This window comes from Lynx canadensis, chromosome C1 (genome assembly GCF_007474595.2).
Source record: "Lynx canadensis isolate LIC74 chromosome C1, mLynCan4.pri.v2, whole genome shotgun sequence".
Lineage (NCBI taxonomy): Eukaryota > Metazoa > Chordata > Mammalia > Carnivora > Felidae > Lynx > Lynx canadensis.
The window spans coordinates 160,018,138-160,034,377 of NC_044310.1; the positions used below are offsets into that span (position 1 = coordinate 160,018,138).

A 16,240-nucleotide genomic window follows, 5' to 3' on the forward strand; every position below is an offset into this window, starting at 1 on the left:
CAAGCCCGTGTATGTCTGCACTCTTATTTCCCTTATCTTAATAAAGAAAAAAACACAAACATAAATTTAGGTCCCCATAAAAATAGTCCATAAGGGTGGGAATAACAGTTGTAATCTTTGAGCTAAGTAGAGACTTTTTCTGGACAGTTTTTAATTTTCATAGCATTCAGGAACTTTAGGCTTGTCATGTACATACTATTTCAGCATTTTTGAAGGTGATTCTATTTATGAGACTCCTCCTACCTGTCTCTGAAGTTCTGCCAGGTTGTAAGGTAAGGCTCCCTCAGCCAACGGAGCTATTCTCTCAATATCTGCCAAAGTCAAGCGCCTTCAGGCAAAAATATGGGAAAGAAAAAACTGTTAGACACCAACAAACTCCTCATACCAAGATCATATTTCTTCAGAAAAAAAGAAGACGGGAAAAGAACCAGGCTTTTTTATTTTTTTAACCTTTTTATTCATTTTTGAGAGACAGAGAGAGAGAGACAGAGCATGAGCAGGGGAGGGGCAGAGGGAGAGAGGAAGACACAGAATCCAAGGCAGGCTCCAGGCTCCGAGCTGACAGCACAGTGCCCAGTGCAGAGCTTGAACCCACGAACCAAAAGATCATGACCTGAGCCAAAATCAGAGGCTTAAATGACTCAGCCACCCAGGTGCCCCAAGAAGCATGCTTTAAAAAAAATTTTTTTTTTTAATTTTTTTTTTTCAACGTTTATTTATTTTTGGGACAGAGAGAGACAGAGCATGAACGGGGGAGGGGCAGAGAGAGAGGGAGACACAGAATCGGAAACAGGCTCCAGGCTCTGAGCCATCAGCCCAGAGCCTGACGCGGGGCTCGAACTCACAGACTGCGAGATCGTGACCTGGCTGAAGTCGGACGCTTAACCGACTGCGCCACCCAGGTGCCCCTAAAAAAAATTTTTTTAATGTTTATTCATTTTTTGAAAGACAGAGTGTGAGTGGGGGGGGTGGGGGGGCAGAAAGAAAGGGAGACATAGAATCCAAAGCAGGCTCCAAGCTCTGAGCTGTCAGCACAGAGCCTGACTCACAGCTCAAACCCACGGACCTCAAGATCATGACCTGAACTTAAGTCGGATGCTTAGCTGACTGAGCCACCAGGCACCCCAAGAACAATGCTTTAAAAGTAGTATTTCGGGGCGCCTGGGTGGCGCAGTCGGTTAAGCGTCCGACTTCAGTCAGGTCACGATCTCGCGGTCCGTGAGTTCGAGCCCCGCGTCAGGCTCTGGGCTGATGGCTCAGAGCCTGGAGCCTGTTTCCGATTCTGTGTCTCCCTCTCTCTCTGCCCCTCCCCCGTTCATGCTCTGTCTCTCTCTGTCCCAAAAATAAATAAAAGTTGGAAAAAAAAATTAAAAAAAAAAAATAAATAAAATAAAAGTAGTATTTCTTGGGGCGCCTAGGTGGCTCGGTCAGTTGAGCATCTGACTCTTGATTTCAGCTCAGGTCATGATCCCAGGGTTGTGGGATGGAGCCCCTGTGTCGGGCTTGGTGCTGAGCATGGAACCTGCTTAAGATTCTCTTTCTCTCTTTCTCTCTCTCTCTCTCTCTCTCTCTCTCCCCCTCCCTCCCTCCCTCCCTCTCTCCTTCTCTCCCTCTCTCCCTCTCTCCCTCCGCCCCTCTCCCCTGCTCACGCTCTAAAATAAACATAATAGTAAAATAAAGTAGTATTTCTCTATTCACTCAGATCATCTTAGTGAGGAAAAAAATCTCCAAACCCAGGATCCCACAACAAAAAGCAAAAGATCTCAGAAAAATAATATGTACTACACAAATTTAATAATACTCCAATGGTAGACACTAAAAGTAAAGAACTAATCCTTGTTAGAAGTAAAGTATAGACATTGACAGTTCATACATACTAAGTGTATTCCTTTAGGGTACATATTTAATGCATAGGTACAAAGTATCTTGAGAAGGACAAATACAAAACCGATGAATACTGGTTGCCTTTAAGGAAAGGCACAAGGATAGAAGAGATACTTTTTTACAGCATGCTCTTTTAAGCTCTGAGTTTTGAACCCTGCACTACTGTTTCCAAAAAATTTACTTAAAAATAAGTACATTCCATGAACCAGGTACATCACTTCAGATCTAGTTTTGAAAAGCATTTTCTGAAACCATTTATTATCTTATAAAGGTGGCACAGAACCTCTGCTAAAAATGTGAATTCTAGATGAATGAGACATGGCCTGATATTTCATGTCAATCACCAAAGACTGGATGGCATTTTTAGTATCATCTCCAGACCAATAATTCATTATGTAGCATAAAGGCAATAATAAATCACCCATATATACCCAGATTCTAATAGTCCTCAGCTCTAGGGTTAAAACCCATTTTTCGTTTATATACACAATGGAATACTACGTGGCAATGAGAAAGAATAAATATGGCCTTTTGTAGCAACATGGATGGAACTGGAGAGTGTTATGCTAAGTGAAATTAAGTCATACAGAGAAAGACAGATACCATATGTTTTCACTCTTATGTGGATCCTGAGAAACTTAACAGAAGACCATGGGGGAGGGGAAGGAGGAAAAAAAAAAGAGGTTAGAGAGGGAGGGAGCCAAAACATAAGAGACTCTTAAAAACTGAGAATAAACTGAGGGTTGATGGGGGGTGGGAGAGAGGGCAGGGTGGATGATGGGTATTGAGGAGGGCACCTTTTGGGATAAGCACTGGGTGTTGTATGGAAACCAATTTGACAATAAATTTCATATTAAAAACAAAAACAAAGACAAAAACCATTTTTCGGATATTCCTACATTTAAAAAAATCTTGCAACCTAATATAAGAGCATAAGTCCCGCATCCCACAAATCCTGCCCAGAGATGAAGGTTTTTCTTTTGGATTTACAAAAGAACTTCACAAATCAAAAACTGTCAATGTGCTTTGGTTATTTTAGTCTATAAAGTGGAAGCATTAGGGGTCCCTGGGTGGCTCCGTCACATAAGCATCCGACTACTGATTTCATCTCAGGTTATGATCTCACGGTTCATGAGATCGAGTCCTGAGTTGGGCTCTGCACTCATAGTGCACTACCAGTGCAGAGCCTGCTTAGGATTCTCTCTCTCTCCCTCTTTCTCTGCCCTTCCCCCACTCACATGCACGTGCTCTCTCTCTCTCTCAAAATAAACATTAAAAAATTAAAAAAAAAATAGAATGGAGGCATAAAATATCTGAGCTTGACTATGATGATAACCATAATGATAACGTCACGAACATATTTCAAGAAATGATACCTTCCAACACAAAATGATACATACTGTTCTGTGAAAATGACCATTTGTGAATGAACCAAAAAGATTATAAGACACCTGGACATGTACTGCAGTTTACTTTATAAATGTAGGCAAATTTTCACAAATCTCTTACATGTAATCGAGTCCAGGTGAAATCAACTTTTCCCCATTCCTCTCTTACTTCTCACTCCCTCTCACTCTCGTGTGTCTTCTGTCCCCTATCTCCCTCTCACAAGTCCCATGAGCTCTTACTCTCTTCTTTTACCTCCCTCTCTCCCTCTCTTCCCTCCTTTTCTCTTCTCCTCCTTGCTCTTTTCCCCTCTTGCTCTCTCTCCCTTTCCCTTCATTCATCCCCCCAACCTAAACGTCTGTCTTCGTCTGTCTCTCCCTCCTCCCGTTTCTCATTTGGCCTCTCTCTCTTTCTTGGAATTTGTAGACTGAATTAACTACTGTAAAATGAACTGAAAGCATACCCCTGATTCACATGTTACAGGAACTGTCCTATAATAAATATCATGAAGAATTATTGGAATAGTTACCCTGTAGCATTATATAAGTCTGCAAGTTGGTAGAGGATATCAATTTCTAGTGGAGTGACTTGTCCATAGCGTATGGCACTCTGGGCAAACTCCTCTAGAAGAAAAAGAAAGAATTGAAAATCTTAAAACATTCTTAACATGCTTCTAGTTTAACCAACTATCCTCTGAAAGCTAAAGGCATTTTAGAATTATTTTAAAAATCTAAAACTGAATTTAAATACCTAAGTTCCACTATGAAAGTTTGAAAGCCGGCAAAAGATAAAATGTTAACACAAGGAACCAGCAAAAACAAATTTATTTCAAAGATAAAACAATCTCTTTAGAATCCTCTCTCTTATCTTGTTTATTTGCTTTCGTCTCCAGAGTCACAAGATAAAAGACGTGCTATTCTCCAATCAACGAAAACACCCTACTACAACACAGCAAAAAGAGGAGGCTTGCCCATCTTTCTGCCACAACTCCCTCTTAGTACAAACAAGTTTCAGCCACACTGCCACTAGCCGGTGTGACAGACTGGACCAAGGTTCTTTTCAAAACTGTCAGAGCTGCTTTTTTATTCCTGACCCCAGCACCCCATTAAATGCACCTGGATTTTTGAAGACCACTACCGCCCAAGTGAAGCATACGCACACCGTAACACACTCTCTAGATCTGGCTTCAGAGTGGTAAACTTAGGTCAGCTTCATGCCCTAGATAAAGAAAAGTGAAAATGCACATTCCAATCAATACACAGTTTTGAAATCTTACCCTTTGTGACTTCGACATCTTTCCTTGTGCCAGCTAAAGTGCTATATATCTTACGAACAAGCTCCATGTTATTCAGTAAGGAGTTAAATGCATTGAAGTAGGAGAAGCTAACCTGGTGTGAGATGCTGCCTCCAGCTGCCTAGGAAATGACAACAGGAAAAGTTTAAACAGTAAGCAAAAACAAATAAAACACGTTTAAGGACACTACACTTTTCTCAAAGAAGATCCCAAGCAGTCTTCATTATTAAAGTGATTAACAACCAGTCCATAAATACAAAGAAAGTATCCTACTGAAACACTCAGTGCATTTCACGCCCTCAGGGAGGTCTATGTAATTTAGGTTTTAAGGAAGAAAGCAACATCTGGAAGTTGGACTTCACGGTTCATCTACCTATAAGGTCAGAAACAACAAATACAATTATCACAGATCAAAAATAATGGTTATTTAAACAGGATTTTCAAGATCCTCAACTATGAACTCTTGCTAGTCTAGGATAATTCAAACATCAACGTACAATACAGAGTATTTTTTAAACTTGCTTTTTTTCCATACACAAAAACCAGTGGTAACTTTATATTTTAAAACTATTTCACTATATCAACTTTCCTAATTGTTTTCTTTTTTTAAAGACCACTACTATAATTAAGATATTTAACAGTCTGAATCTGCATCACGAAAGGTACAACTACCAAAAACTCCAAAAAATGTAGAGAAAATCTAGGGAGCATTTATTCACTATAAATTACATCTTTAGTGGAACAGTGCAAAAGAGGCTCTCTTGTGCCTGGGGAGTGATGGGGGTGGGGGGCAATCTGGCCTTCATTACCTCTGCAGGGTGAAGAGGTAAGTTCTCCCTCTTCCCACCACTTGGATATAAACTCAAAAGAGAACATTTTTCATAGTTTGCAAAAGCCTAATTTCTAAGCCAGGAGTCAGAGGAACCCATATGATTAAAAACATTCTCTAATAAAAACTCAAAGAAATACTTATGGAAATACCAGTGTGACCTTAATCACAAAGGTCTACTAAGAATAGTGTAGGTAATGATGGGCAAATGTACCCATCCCTCACATAAATGCCTTAACCCAAATATAGATGATATCTGTATTAGCTTGAATTTGGATGCCAGTGACCCAAAAGGAGAACTCAAATTATTTAATACATTCCTTCAGGGACTGAAATGGCATTTGGTAAGTTGAAGCTATAATAGGTCTATGTAACCCAATTGGAAAAGATTAAATGGGTCCCCTCATTCCAAGGCAATGAGAGTCCCCCTCTGTAGGATTTTCTTTCCTTTCTCCCACCCCCCCCCCCGCCCTTTCCTCCTTCTCTCCCTTTCTTTCTGTCCTTCTCTCATTTTTTGGCTAGGGTATGAGGTAAGGGTTCAGGGAGTGGGAGATGGGTGTCAAGGAGGTGAAATGTGTAGGACAAAGTGACATGCTCCATGTTCAAATTCACTGAAGAAAAAGAACAGAAGTTGATCTTTCTACCCCGGTCTAAATCAGGGATAATGATCTTCAGCTGAAACAACAAAAGCACTCACTGGCTTCCCTCCATATAAAACAAGCAGCAATCAAAAACTTATACATAAGTACAATGCACGAACAAGAGAACTGGTAAGTGAGGAAAGTTTCAGCACTCTTTGTGAGGAAGTGAATGACATCAGTTTGCTATTGGTCCAGATGATTACTTTATAGAGATTAGCAGTTTGACAGAACAAAAAAACCGTCTGGTCCATGCAGACTGAATGCACAGGTGAAGGGGCAGAGAGAGGAGGGAGCCACATTGGCTGATGCCCACATATTTCCTCCATACCTTCTGCCACGGCCATGGTTATTAAAACAGTGTAGAGGCCAGTGATGATTCCTCTAGCAAACAGCACCCTGCAGGCAACAAAGGAAGGAGCCATCTTTATAGCAAGGCTTTGGGAGCCTGGTGGGATGGAAAAAGGCCAAGGTGAAGGCAGCAGTGTCTGGGCAAAGTACTGCCCTGCCCACTGGGAAAAGTAATTGCACACCCCTGTCTATAAACTCCCTTGTTTTCTTTCACTGGACTCTGTAAATGGAAATAAACAATTTAGAAATATAGGAGAGCACGATGGTGGCTCTGAAAAAAACTTGATGCGGGAAAGACTATTCACCATCACAGCACTCCCACCTCCCTTACACATACCTGTTTACCTTCTACCAACCAAACATTAAGTTAGAATAGTTGACAGTCAGGTGTGTCCAAGGAGGCGAGCCAGGACCCAATGGTTCAAAAATGTTAAGGAAAGAGAAAATTGAAGTACTTGCTTTCTACTTACTGAAACTAAATTCTCCTCCACAAAGGGAGTGAGCATGTGAGACCGAATGGTAACCATGATGTCACTGAAATCCAGACCAGAAATCATGCCACTTTTGCTTTTGTCTTTCAGTGCAAAGGCTTGTCTTGCATGTTCCAGCTGCAGCTCCTAGAGGGAAGTTAGAAATAGAACAGTAGATTGGTTAAAGCACATCCCAACTGCATGTTTTGAAAAAGGAGGACATTCTTCCCTTGCATGCACTTACTACAGAAATGAACACTGCATAGCTCTGAATTTACAACAAAACTTTTAATTTCTTTTAAAAAGCACGTTTTCCTGAAAATGTACTACACAGTACTCCTCGGGAAGAATGAATCATAGCATGACAATAAAGAAAGAGGAGGAGGAAAAAAACCTTAATGCACTTGAAAAGTTTTCAACACTGAACCCTTCTTAGTGTTTTAATTCAGCTTTTAAAATGTATTCTTTCTTGCTTGAAGGCATTCTTATCCAAGGGTACCTTTTTTTTTAAGTTTATTTATTTGAGAGAGAGAGAGAGAGAGAGAGGGAGAGTGGGGGCGGGGGGATGGCAAGCAGGAGGCACAGAGAGAGAGAAAGGAAGAGAGAGAATCTCAGGCAGGCTCTGTGCTGCCAGTGTCTCCCAAGGGTACGTTTTGAAATAAAAGTTTAGATTTGGGGTACCTGGGTGGTTCAGTCAAACACCAGACTCTTGCTTTCGGCTCAGGTCACGATCTCACGGTTTGTGGGACTGAGCCGTGTGTCAGTCTCCGCACTAACAGCGCAGAGCCTGCTTGGGATTCTCTCTCTCTCTCTGCCCCTTGCCCACTTGCACTCTCTCTCTCAAATGAGCAAACTTAAAAAAGTTTAGATTCATTTTCAGTATTTCAATGTAATACTGTAATTAAAGGGTCTCTTTTTCTCTCTCAATGAATTAGACACCATTTTTCAAACAATTTTTAAAACATGAACTTAGTGAGAAAGTCTACTGACTGGTAAGAGCAATAGTTAGTAATTCTAACATGAAAGTTATAAATAACAAACTGATAACTAGTGTTCAGCTATCACTGTCTGGCTTGGGCAGCAGTTACTCATAAACTGTAAAATAATCCAGAAGATCACTGAACTTTTGAATTATTCAGCAGTCACATTTTGTCATAAATGATATCAATAAAAACAATAAAACGTGCCAGTAACATGCTGAATACTATACAAAAGTGAAAAGTGGAGCATTTCTGCTCTGAGGACCTATGACATAATCCAAATAAATCTGTTACCACAACATAACAATGGTGCTATTGGGTGCCATTTTCACACTATTTGCAACTCTAAAAATAATATTCATATCTAAATATATACTATTCACAGATACAATACTGCAATTTTCATTACCATATTTATACAAGCCTACAAGTCAATGTTGCTTTTTCTGATATTTAAAAGTTTTGGTAGCGGGGTGCCTAGGTGGCTCAGTTGGTGGAGCATCTGACTTTGGTTCAGATCATGATCTCATGGTTCGTGAGTTTGAGTCCCATGTCGAGCTCTGGGCTGACGGCTGGCATACTGGAGCCTGCTTCAGACTCTATGTCTCCCTCTCTCTCTGCGCCTCCCCTGCTCATGCTCTAAGTAAATAAATATTTAAAAAAAAATTTTTTAACAGTTTTGGAAAAAGTCTCATTACTTTACTAATTTATTTTCCTATGGGCTTGTGATAGTTCATTGGTAATTCAAAGACATTTAAATTATCTTAGGTTTGTCTTATAATTAATTAAACTACGTATTTGTTTTATGTGGCTTTCTAGATTTTATTTGTATGCTATTTAATAAGTTTTAAAAATATTTTTTCTTAGCAGGTTGGCAGGCTAGAGACAAGTATATCAAACCTATTAAATCTTCCAATAGTCTTAAAAAAATTAAATGAGAATACTGAGGGAAACATCTAAGGTATTTTAACATCTATCACCCAACATCTAAATGTTTGGATTTTTTTTGAAAAGACAACAGAAGTGGAGAAACTAAAACTCAATTGGTAAATATGAAAGAGTACAAAATAAACAACCAGCATGATATGACAAAGTTGTCTCTTCCCTACTCCTACTTTTTTTTTATTTTTTTTTACCCTACTCCTACTTTTTTAAAATTTCAACTCTATTGAGATAAAAGGGACAAAATTGTGATATATAAAAAGTGTGCAACATGATTTGATACATGTATACATTGGGAAAGGAGTCCCACCAAGTTAAGTAACATATCCATCACCTCAGTTACCTTTTTTTATAGGAACACTCAAGTTCTACTTCCTTAGCAAATTTTAATTACACAACACAGTATTATTACCCATAGTAACCATGATATACATTACATCCCCAGACCTTATTCATGTTATAATGGAAGGTTTGTATCCTTTTTCCAGCCTCCGCCCCCCTACCCACCCACCCCCACCCTGCCCGTCAACCACTATTCTTTCTGTTTCTGTGTTCAACTTTTTTTTAAGGTTCTACAAAGAAGCAATCCCTTGTAGTAGGTCTTTCTTTGGCTTATTTCACTTAGTATAATGCCCTCCAAGTTCATCTGAGTTATTGCAAATGGCAGGATTTCCTTTTTTGAGTGAACAATATTCTATTGTGTGTGAATACACACACATTTTTCTTTACTCATTCACCTCTCAATGGACACTTAGGTTGTTTCTATGTACAACAAACATGGGAGTACAGCTATTTCTTTGAAATAGTGATTTTTGTTTCCTTTGCATACATACCCAGAAGTGGGGTTGCTGGATCACCTGGTGGTTCTATTTTTAATTTCTTGAGGAACCTCCAGACTGTTTTCCATAGTGGCTGCACCAATTTACTTTCCAACAATGTACAGGGTTCCCTTTTCTCCATATCCTTGCCAGCATTTGTTGTCTCTGGTTTTTTTGATAATAGAGATCCTAACAAATATGAAGTAACATCTCACTATGGTTTGGATTTGCATATCCCTGGTGATTAGTGAGATTGAGCAACTTCTCATATACTTCCTGGCCATTTATATGTCTTCTTTGGGAAAATGTCTATTCAGGCCTCTTATCCATTTTTAGTTTTTATAATTAATTAACTTATGGAGTTGAAAGTGTTCACATCCTATATATATATATATATATATATATGTGTGTGTGTGTGTGTGTGTGTGTGTGTATGTGTATATATATGTATATATGTATGTATCTGGGATACATACATATGTATATATGTACATATATATGTCTCTGTATATATATACATATATATGTGTGTGTGTGTATATATATATACACATATATATACATATATATATATACACACATATATATATATATATGCATGTGTGTACGCACATATATATATATATATATATATATATGTGTATATATATGCATGTGTGTACGTTACTGTGTTGTAAAGTTCCCTACATATTTTGGATATTAGTCCCTTATTAGATATGTGGTTTGCAAATATTTTCTGCCATTCCATTGGCTGCCTTTTCATTTTGCTGATGGAGTCCTTTACTGTGTAGCTTTTTGGTTTGATGTGGTCCCACTCATTTATGTTTGCTTATGCTGCCTTTGTTTTCAGTGTCTAATTCAAAAAATCGTTGCCAAGACTGAAGTCAAGGAACTTACCCACTATGTTTTCTTCTAGGAGTTTAAAGTTTCAGGTCTTATGTTCAAGTTTTTAATCTATTTTCAGTTGTTTTTTCTGTCTGGTATAAGATAGGAGTCAAGTTTCATTCGTTTGCATATGGATATCCAGTTTTCCCAACACCATTTATTGAAAAGACCACCCTTTCTCCATTGTATATTCTTAACTCCTTTGTCAAAAATGAATGATCATATATGCATGGGTTTATTTCTGGATTCTCTTTCTGTTCCACTGATCTATGTGTCTGTTTTTGACAATACCATACTGTTTTGAATACTATAGCTTCATAATTTGAATTTTAAAAATGTGATGTCTCCAGCTTTGTTCTTCTCAAAATTGCCTTGGCTATTTGGGTTCTTTTGCGGTTCCATACAAATTTTAGGACTGTTTTTTCTATCTCAGTGAAAAGGCCCACTGGAATTTTGATAGTGACTGTATTGAATCTATAGATCACTTTGGGTATTACATTTTAACAATATTAATTCTTCAAATCCATGAACATGGAATATCTTCCCATTTATTTGTGTCTTAACTTCTTTCATCAACATCTTACAGTTTTTAGTGACCAGATTTTTCACTTCCTTGGTAAAATATATTCTCAAGTATTTTATCCTTTTTGATATTCTATAAATGGGATTTTCTTAATTTCTCTTTTCAGTAGTTCATTGCTAATGTATAGAAGTGCAACTGTTTTTGATTGTGTACCCTGAAACTTTAAGTCATTTATTAGTTCTAACAGTTTTTGATGGGTTTGTGTGCATGTGTGTGTGCGTAGTCTTTAAGGGTTTTCTATATCTAATATGTCATCTGCAAAAAGGGACAATTTTATTTTTTCCTTCTAATTTGGATGTCTTTTACTTCTTTTTCTTGACTAATTTCTCTGGCTAAAGCTTCTAGTACTTTTTTGAATAAAAGTGGTAAGAATATGCATCCTTGTTTTGCTCCTGGTCTTTGAGTAAAAGCTTTCGGCTGTTCTCTGTTGAGCATGATGTGAGCTATGGGCTTGTCATATATGGCCTTTATTTTGTTGAGGTATGTTCCATCTATATCTAATTTGCTAGGCACTTTTTAAATATTTTTTTAATGCTTATTTATTTTGAGAGGGGGGAGTGTAGGGGCAGAGACAGAGAATCCCAAGCAGGTTCTGTGCTGCCAGTGCACAGTCCAACATGGGGCTCAGTCTCACAAACTGTATCATGACCTGAGCCAAGATCAAGAGTTGGATCCTTAACTGACTGAGCAACCCAGGCACACCTTGCTAAGCATTATTTTTAATTTCTTTTTTAATGTTTACTTATCTTAGAGAAAGAGAGCGAGAGAGAGCGAGAGAGAGAGAGCACATTCAAGTGGGGAGAGGCAGAGAAAGAGGGAGACAGAATCCGAAGCAGGGTCCAGGCTCTGAGCTGTCAGAACAGAGCCCCACATGGGACTCAAACTCACAAACTGTGAGATCATGACCTGAGCTGAAGTTGGACACTTAACCGACAGAACCACCCAGGCACCCCACCCCTTGCTAAACATTTAAAAATTTGTTTAATGTTTATTTATTTTTGAGAGAGCAAGAGAGAGAGACAGAACACGAGCAGGGGAGAGGCAGAGAGAGAGGGAGACACAGAATCCGAAGCAGGCTCCAGGCTCTGAGCTGTCAGCCCAGAGCTCGACACGGGGCTTGAACCCACAGACTGCGAGATCATGACCTGAGCCAAAGTCAGATGCTTAACCAACTGAGCCTCCCAGGTGCCCCGCTAAGCATTTTTTATCATGAAAGGATAATGAATTTTTCCAAATGCTTTTTCTGTATCTGTATCTACTGAGATGATATGATTTTTATTCTTCATTTTGTTAAAGTGATGTATCACATTTAATGATTTGCATATGCTAAACCATCCTTGCATTCCAGGAATAAATCCCATTTGATCATGGTACATGATCCTTTTAATGTACTATTAAATTCAGTTTACTAATATTTCGTTGAGACTATTTGCATCTACCTTCATCAGGAATACTGACCTGTAATTTCCTTTTCTTGCAGTGTCCTTGTCTGGCTTTGGTATTAGGATTAATACTGGTCTTGTAAAATGAATCTGGAAGAAATGTACCCTCCTCTTGTACTTTTTGGATAAATTTGAGAAAGACTGGTATTAACTCTTCTTTAGTTGTTTGGTAGTATTCACCAGGGAAGCCATCTGGTCCTATACTTTTCTCTGTTGGGAGATTTTTAATTACTGATTCAATCTCCTTACTAGTAATTGGTCTGTTTAGATTTTTTATTTCTTCATGATTCAGAATTGGTAGACTGGATATGTTTCTAGGAATTTATCCATTTCTTCTAGGTTACCTCATTTGTTGGTATATAAATGTTCACAGAAGTTTCTTATGATCCTTAGCATTTCTCTTATTAATTGTAATGTGTCTTTCATTTCTATGTGTTTTTTTCTCAGTCTAGGTAAAGATCTGTCAATTTTGTATATCTTAAAAAAAAAACAGCTCTTAGTTTTATATTTTCTGTTGTCTCCCTAGACATTATATTTCATTTATTTCTGCTATAACTTTTGTTATTTTCTTCCTTCTGCTGACTTTATCCTTAGTTTATTCTTCTTCTAGTTCCTTGAGGTGTAAAGATAGTTCGAGATTTTTTTTTTTTTTTTAATGTAGGTGTTTATCATTAGAAACTTCTCTCTCAGAACTGCTTTTGCTGTATCCCATACATTTTGGTATGTTGTGTTTTCATTTTAATTTGTCTCAAGATATTTTTTTTTAACGTTCCTTTTATTCTATGATCCATGAATTATTCGGGAGCGTGTTACATAATCTCCACATATTTGCAAATTCTGTCTTCTTCTACTTTCATCATTCTGCCTACTCACTCCATCTTCCTATCACCTCAGCTCCAACCCTATCATCCTTCAAATGAAGCAGGAATTTTAGGTCTTTATTTCAACCTTAAAATATGATTGAAAGTATTCCCCCACAGAAAGGATGTTCCTAAGCAGCATCAGAAATAGACATAGGTCCTCTCCTTATCTTATATGTTTTCCCTTACTCACTACTTTTTCCCTCCTTCTCTATGTCTTTGTTACACCTTTGTCTTCTCCCATGTACGTCTTCGTTTTTCAGAAATATCCAGTGGCAGCCATGGACATGACGAAGCCTCATTAATGACACTCAATACTGAAGAAAATGTGAACTTTTATATTAATAAGACAGAGCAGAATCCTCATTGCAAGAGTAATACTGGAAGAACAGATTTTCTATTTTCTATTAGGTCAGCAATCGGAGGGCTCCTATGTATCTTTTAAAGATACATAGTTAGGGGCGCCTGGGTGGCTTGGTCGGTTAAGCGTCCGACTTCGGCTCAGGTCATGATCTCACGGTCCGTGAGTTCGAGCCCTACGTCAGGCTCTGTGCTGACAGCTCAGAGCCTGGAGACTGTTTCAGATTCTGTGTCTCCCTCTCTCTCTGCCCCTCCCCTGTTCATGCTCTGCCTCTCTCTGTCTGAAAAATAAATAAACGTTAAAAAAAAAAAAAGATACATAGTTAAAGTTGCAGATAAAACTATATACAGTGTTTGGGATTGGCTTCCAAATGATCCAGGAGGGAGCACAGTGAAGAGTACAGACAAAACAAGATGGGCCAACAGTTAATAACTGTTGAAGCTGGTTGATGGGTACATGGAAGTTCATTACACTATTCTATTTTTAAATATATTTGAAATCCTTAAAAATAAAAAGTTTAAAAAATTAAAATTAATGACTTCAAAATGAGAAGCAAACAAAGGGGGAAAAAAACCCATATCTAAAGCTCTCAGTTTATGTAGTACAGTTAGTATATCAGGGTAGAATTAGATATTGTAAAATACATTCAGACAATGCAAGACAACCAATGAGAAGAACAAACCATCTTTGGAGAAATCTTAAAAAATACTAGTTGAAAGAACATTTCTTTTTTAAATAATCATCTCTCAAATTTATAATACTTTCAACTTTTCAAGTGTGAGCATTTTCCAATGACAGTCAGGTGGGCACTAACAGTGCAAGTGTTAGAACAAGCACTGGGTTCTACAAATAAGCACACGTAGTACTCGCTTCGGCAACATGTATACTAAAATAACCACACCTAAAGGATACAGTTTTCAAACTGTGATCACGCTCATGAAGTAAAACAATACCCCAGGGTTATAAAAGATAAAATACATAAAAATACTCTAAAAAGATGCTTTATCTAAAAAGATAAAGATACTCTAATAAATACAAAATAAAGTAAGTCTGCTTCCAGATTTCAAGTGTGGATAGGGGAACTGAGGGAAAGGATGAAAAAAGGAAGCTACGCTAAAGCTAAAGATCTCAGACACCTGGAAATGCATTTCATCTAACCATGAGATGAAAACTGCTGCGCTTCAGAAACTGTGGCTTTGAATGAGAATGAACTAGTACATGTAATTCTGCAGTCTTCCAAAACTTCACTCTTCACTAAAAATCACAGTAAAGGAACTAAAAGCAAAACAGAAACTCAAGGACAAAGAGAACAGAAAAGAAGATAGCAACTACGTTTTTTAAGATTGTAGAGCAGAAAGGCAAGCGACAACTGACTTAGCAGAGTCAAGAAAACTAAACACGGAGGGACATCTGGGTGGCTCAGTGAGTTGAGCATCTGACTCTGGATTTCAGCTCAGGTCATGATCTCACAATTTGCGGGTTTGAGCCCCATATCCGGCTCTGCACTGACAGTGTGGAGGCCTGTGTGGGATTCTCTCTCTCCTGTCTCTCTGCCCCTCCCCTGCTTGTACATACTCTCTCTCAAAATCAAAAATAAAAACTAAAACATTAAAAAAAAAAAAAAGAAAACTAGACATTGGAAAAGCCAAAAAGCTATGCAATGTACATTACAGGACCCCTTAAAAACTCCGGAACTGGCTACACGAGTACTCTTACAAGTGACAGTGAAGGTGGAGCTACAAACAGGAAGCTCAGATGGAAGTCTGTTTAAAACTCACTTAGTCACCTGCACTACTTCACTGTAGCCAGGATTCTGGCCTTTCCCAACCCTGGTAGAGGACTAGAGACTCACTGCCTAGAGAATTTAATAGAGGATCTGGACTAGGGGAGACCAGGTACAGTGGAAAAGAGGTAATAAAATCAAAGTCCATCTCCACACTGAAAGTTGAGACCTCTAACCCTCTTGAATTATTCAGCAACCATAATGTCAATAGCCAGATCTAATATTCTAGATGATCATTCTCTGGGTCCCCAATGTAAAAGAAAGACCTGAACATACAGACATTAAAGGGTCCCCAATATGACAGCCGAGACAGCAAACTTTATAATAAGGTTTAGAGTTAATAAGTAATACCATGAACCCAAAGTTCCCAATAAGCCTCAATCTTAAATATGAGCAGAGGACCAATGACTGTAAGAAAAGCCACTAACATGAAAAACAAAAACCCAAACAGAGAAAAAGAAAGAAAATTGAAGAAAACAGACAATTCACAGGAAGAAAAAAAATCACCTATCTTTAATATATTTGGAGAAGTGAGAGAAAATAGTACACCTATAGAAAAAGAACAATATGTTATTTTTTAAAAATGAATATTCAGAAAACGAAAAAGAACTGAAAATTTTAAATGTAACAAAAATTAAAAACTTACTAAAAGTTCAGGCGGAAAGTGGGAGAGAAAACTAAATTATACATTTAATATATTTACTAGTTCCATAAAGAAAGAAAATAGAAGTAAA

At 38.1% G+C, this 16,240-nt stretch overlaps 1 protein-coding gene across 2 annotated transcripts in view; it reads right to left on the reverse strand.

Annotated features, from left to right (window-relative positions):
- The window catches only part of SLC25A12 (solute carrier family 25 member 12), a 104,463-nt gene that overhangs the window by 43,354 nt on the left and 44,869 nt on the right, over positions 1-16,240 (reverse strand). For both annotated transcript variants that reach the window (XM_030323707.2, XM_030323708.1), the window contains 4 exons: positions 6,853-6,999; positions 4,547-4,685; positions 3,800-3,893; positions 244-328 (listed from right to left, as the gene is read on the reverse strand). In XM_030323707.2, the coding sequence (XP_030179567.1) occupies positions 244-328; positions 3,800-3,893; positions 4,547-4,685; positions 6,853-6,999 (465 nt within the window). The remainder of the gene's footprint in view (positions 1-243; positions 329-3,799; positions 3,894-4,546; positions 4,686-6,852; positions 7,000-16,240) is intronic.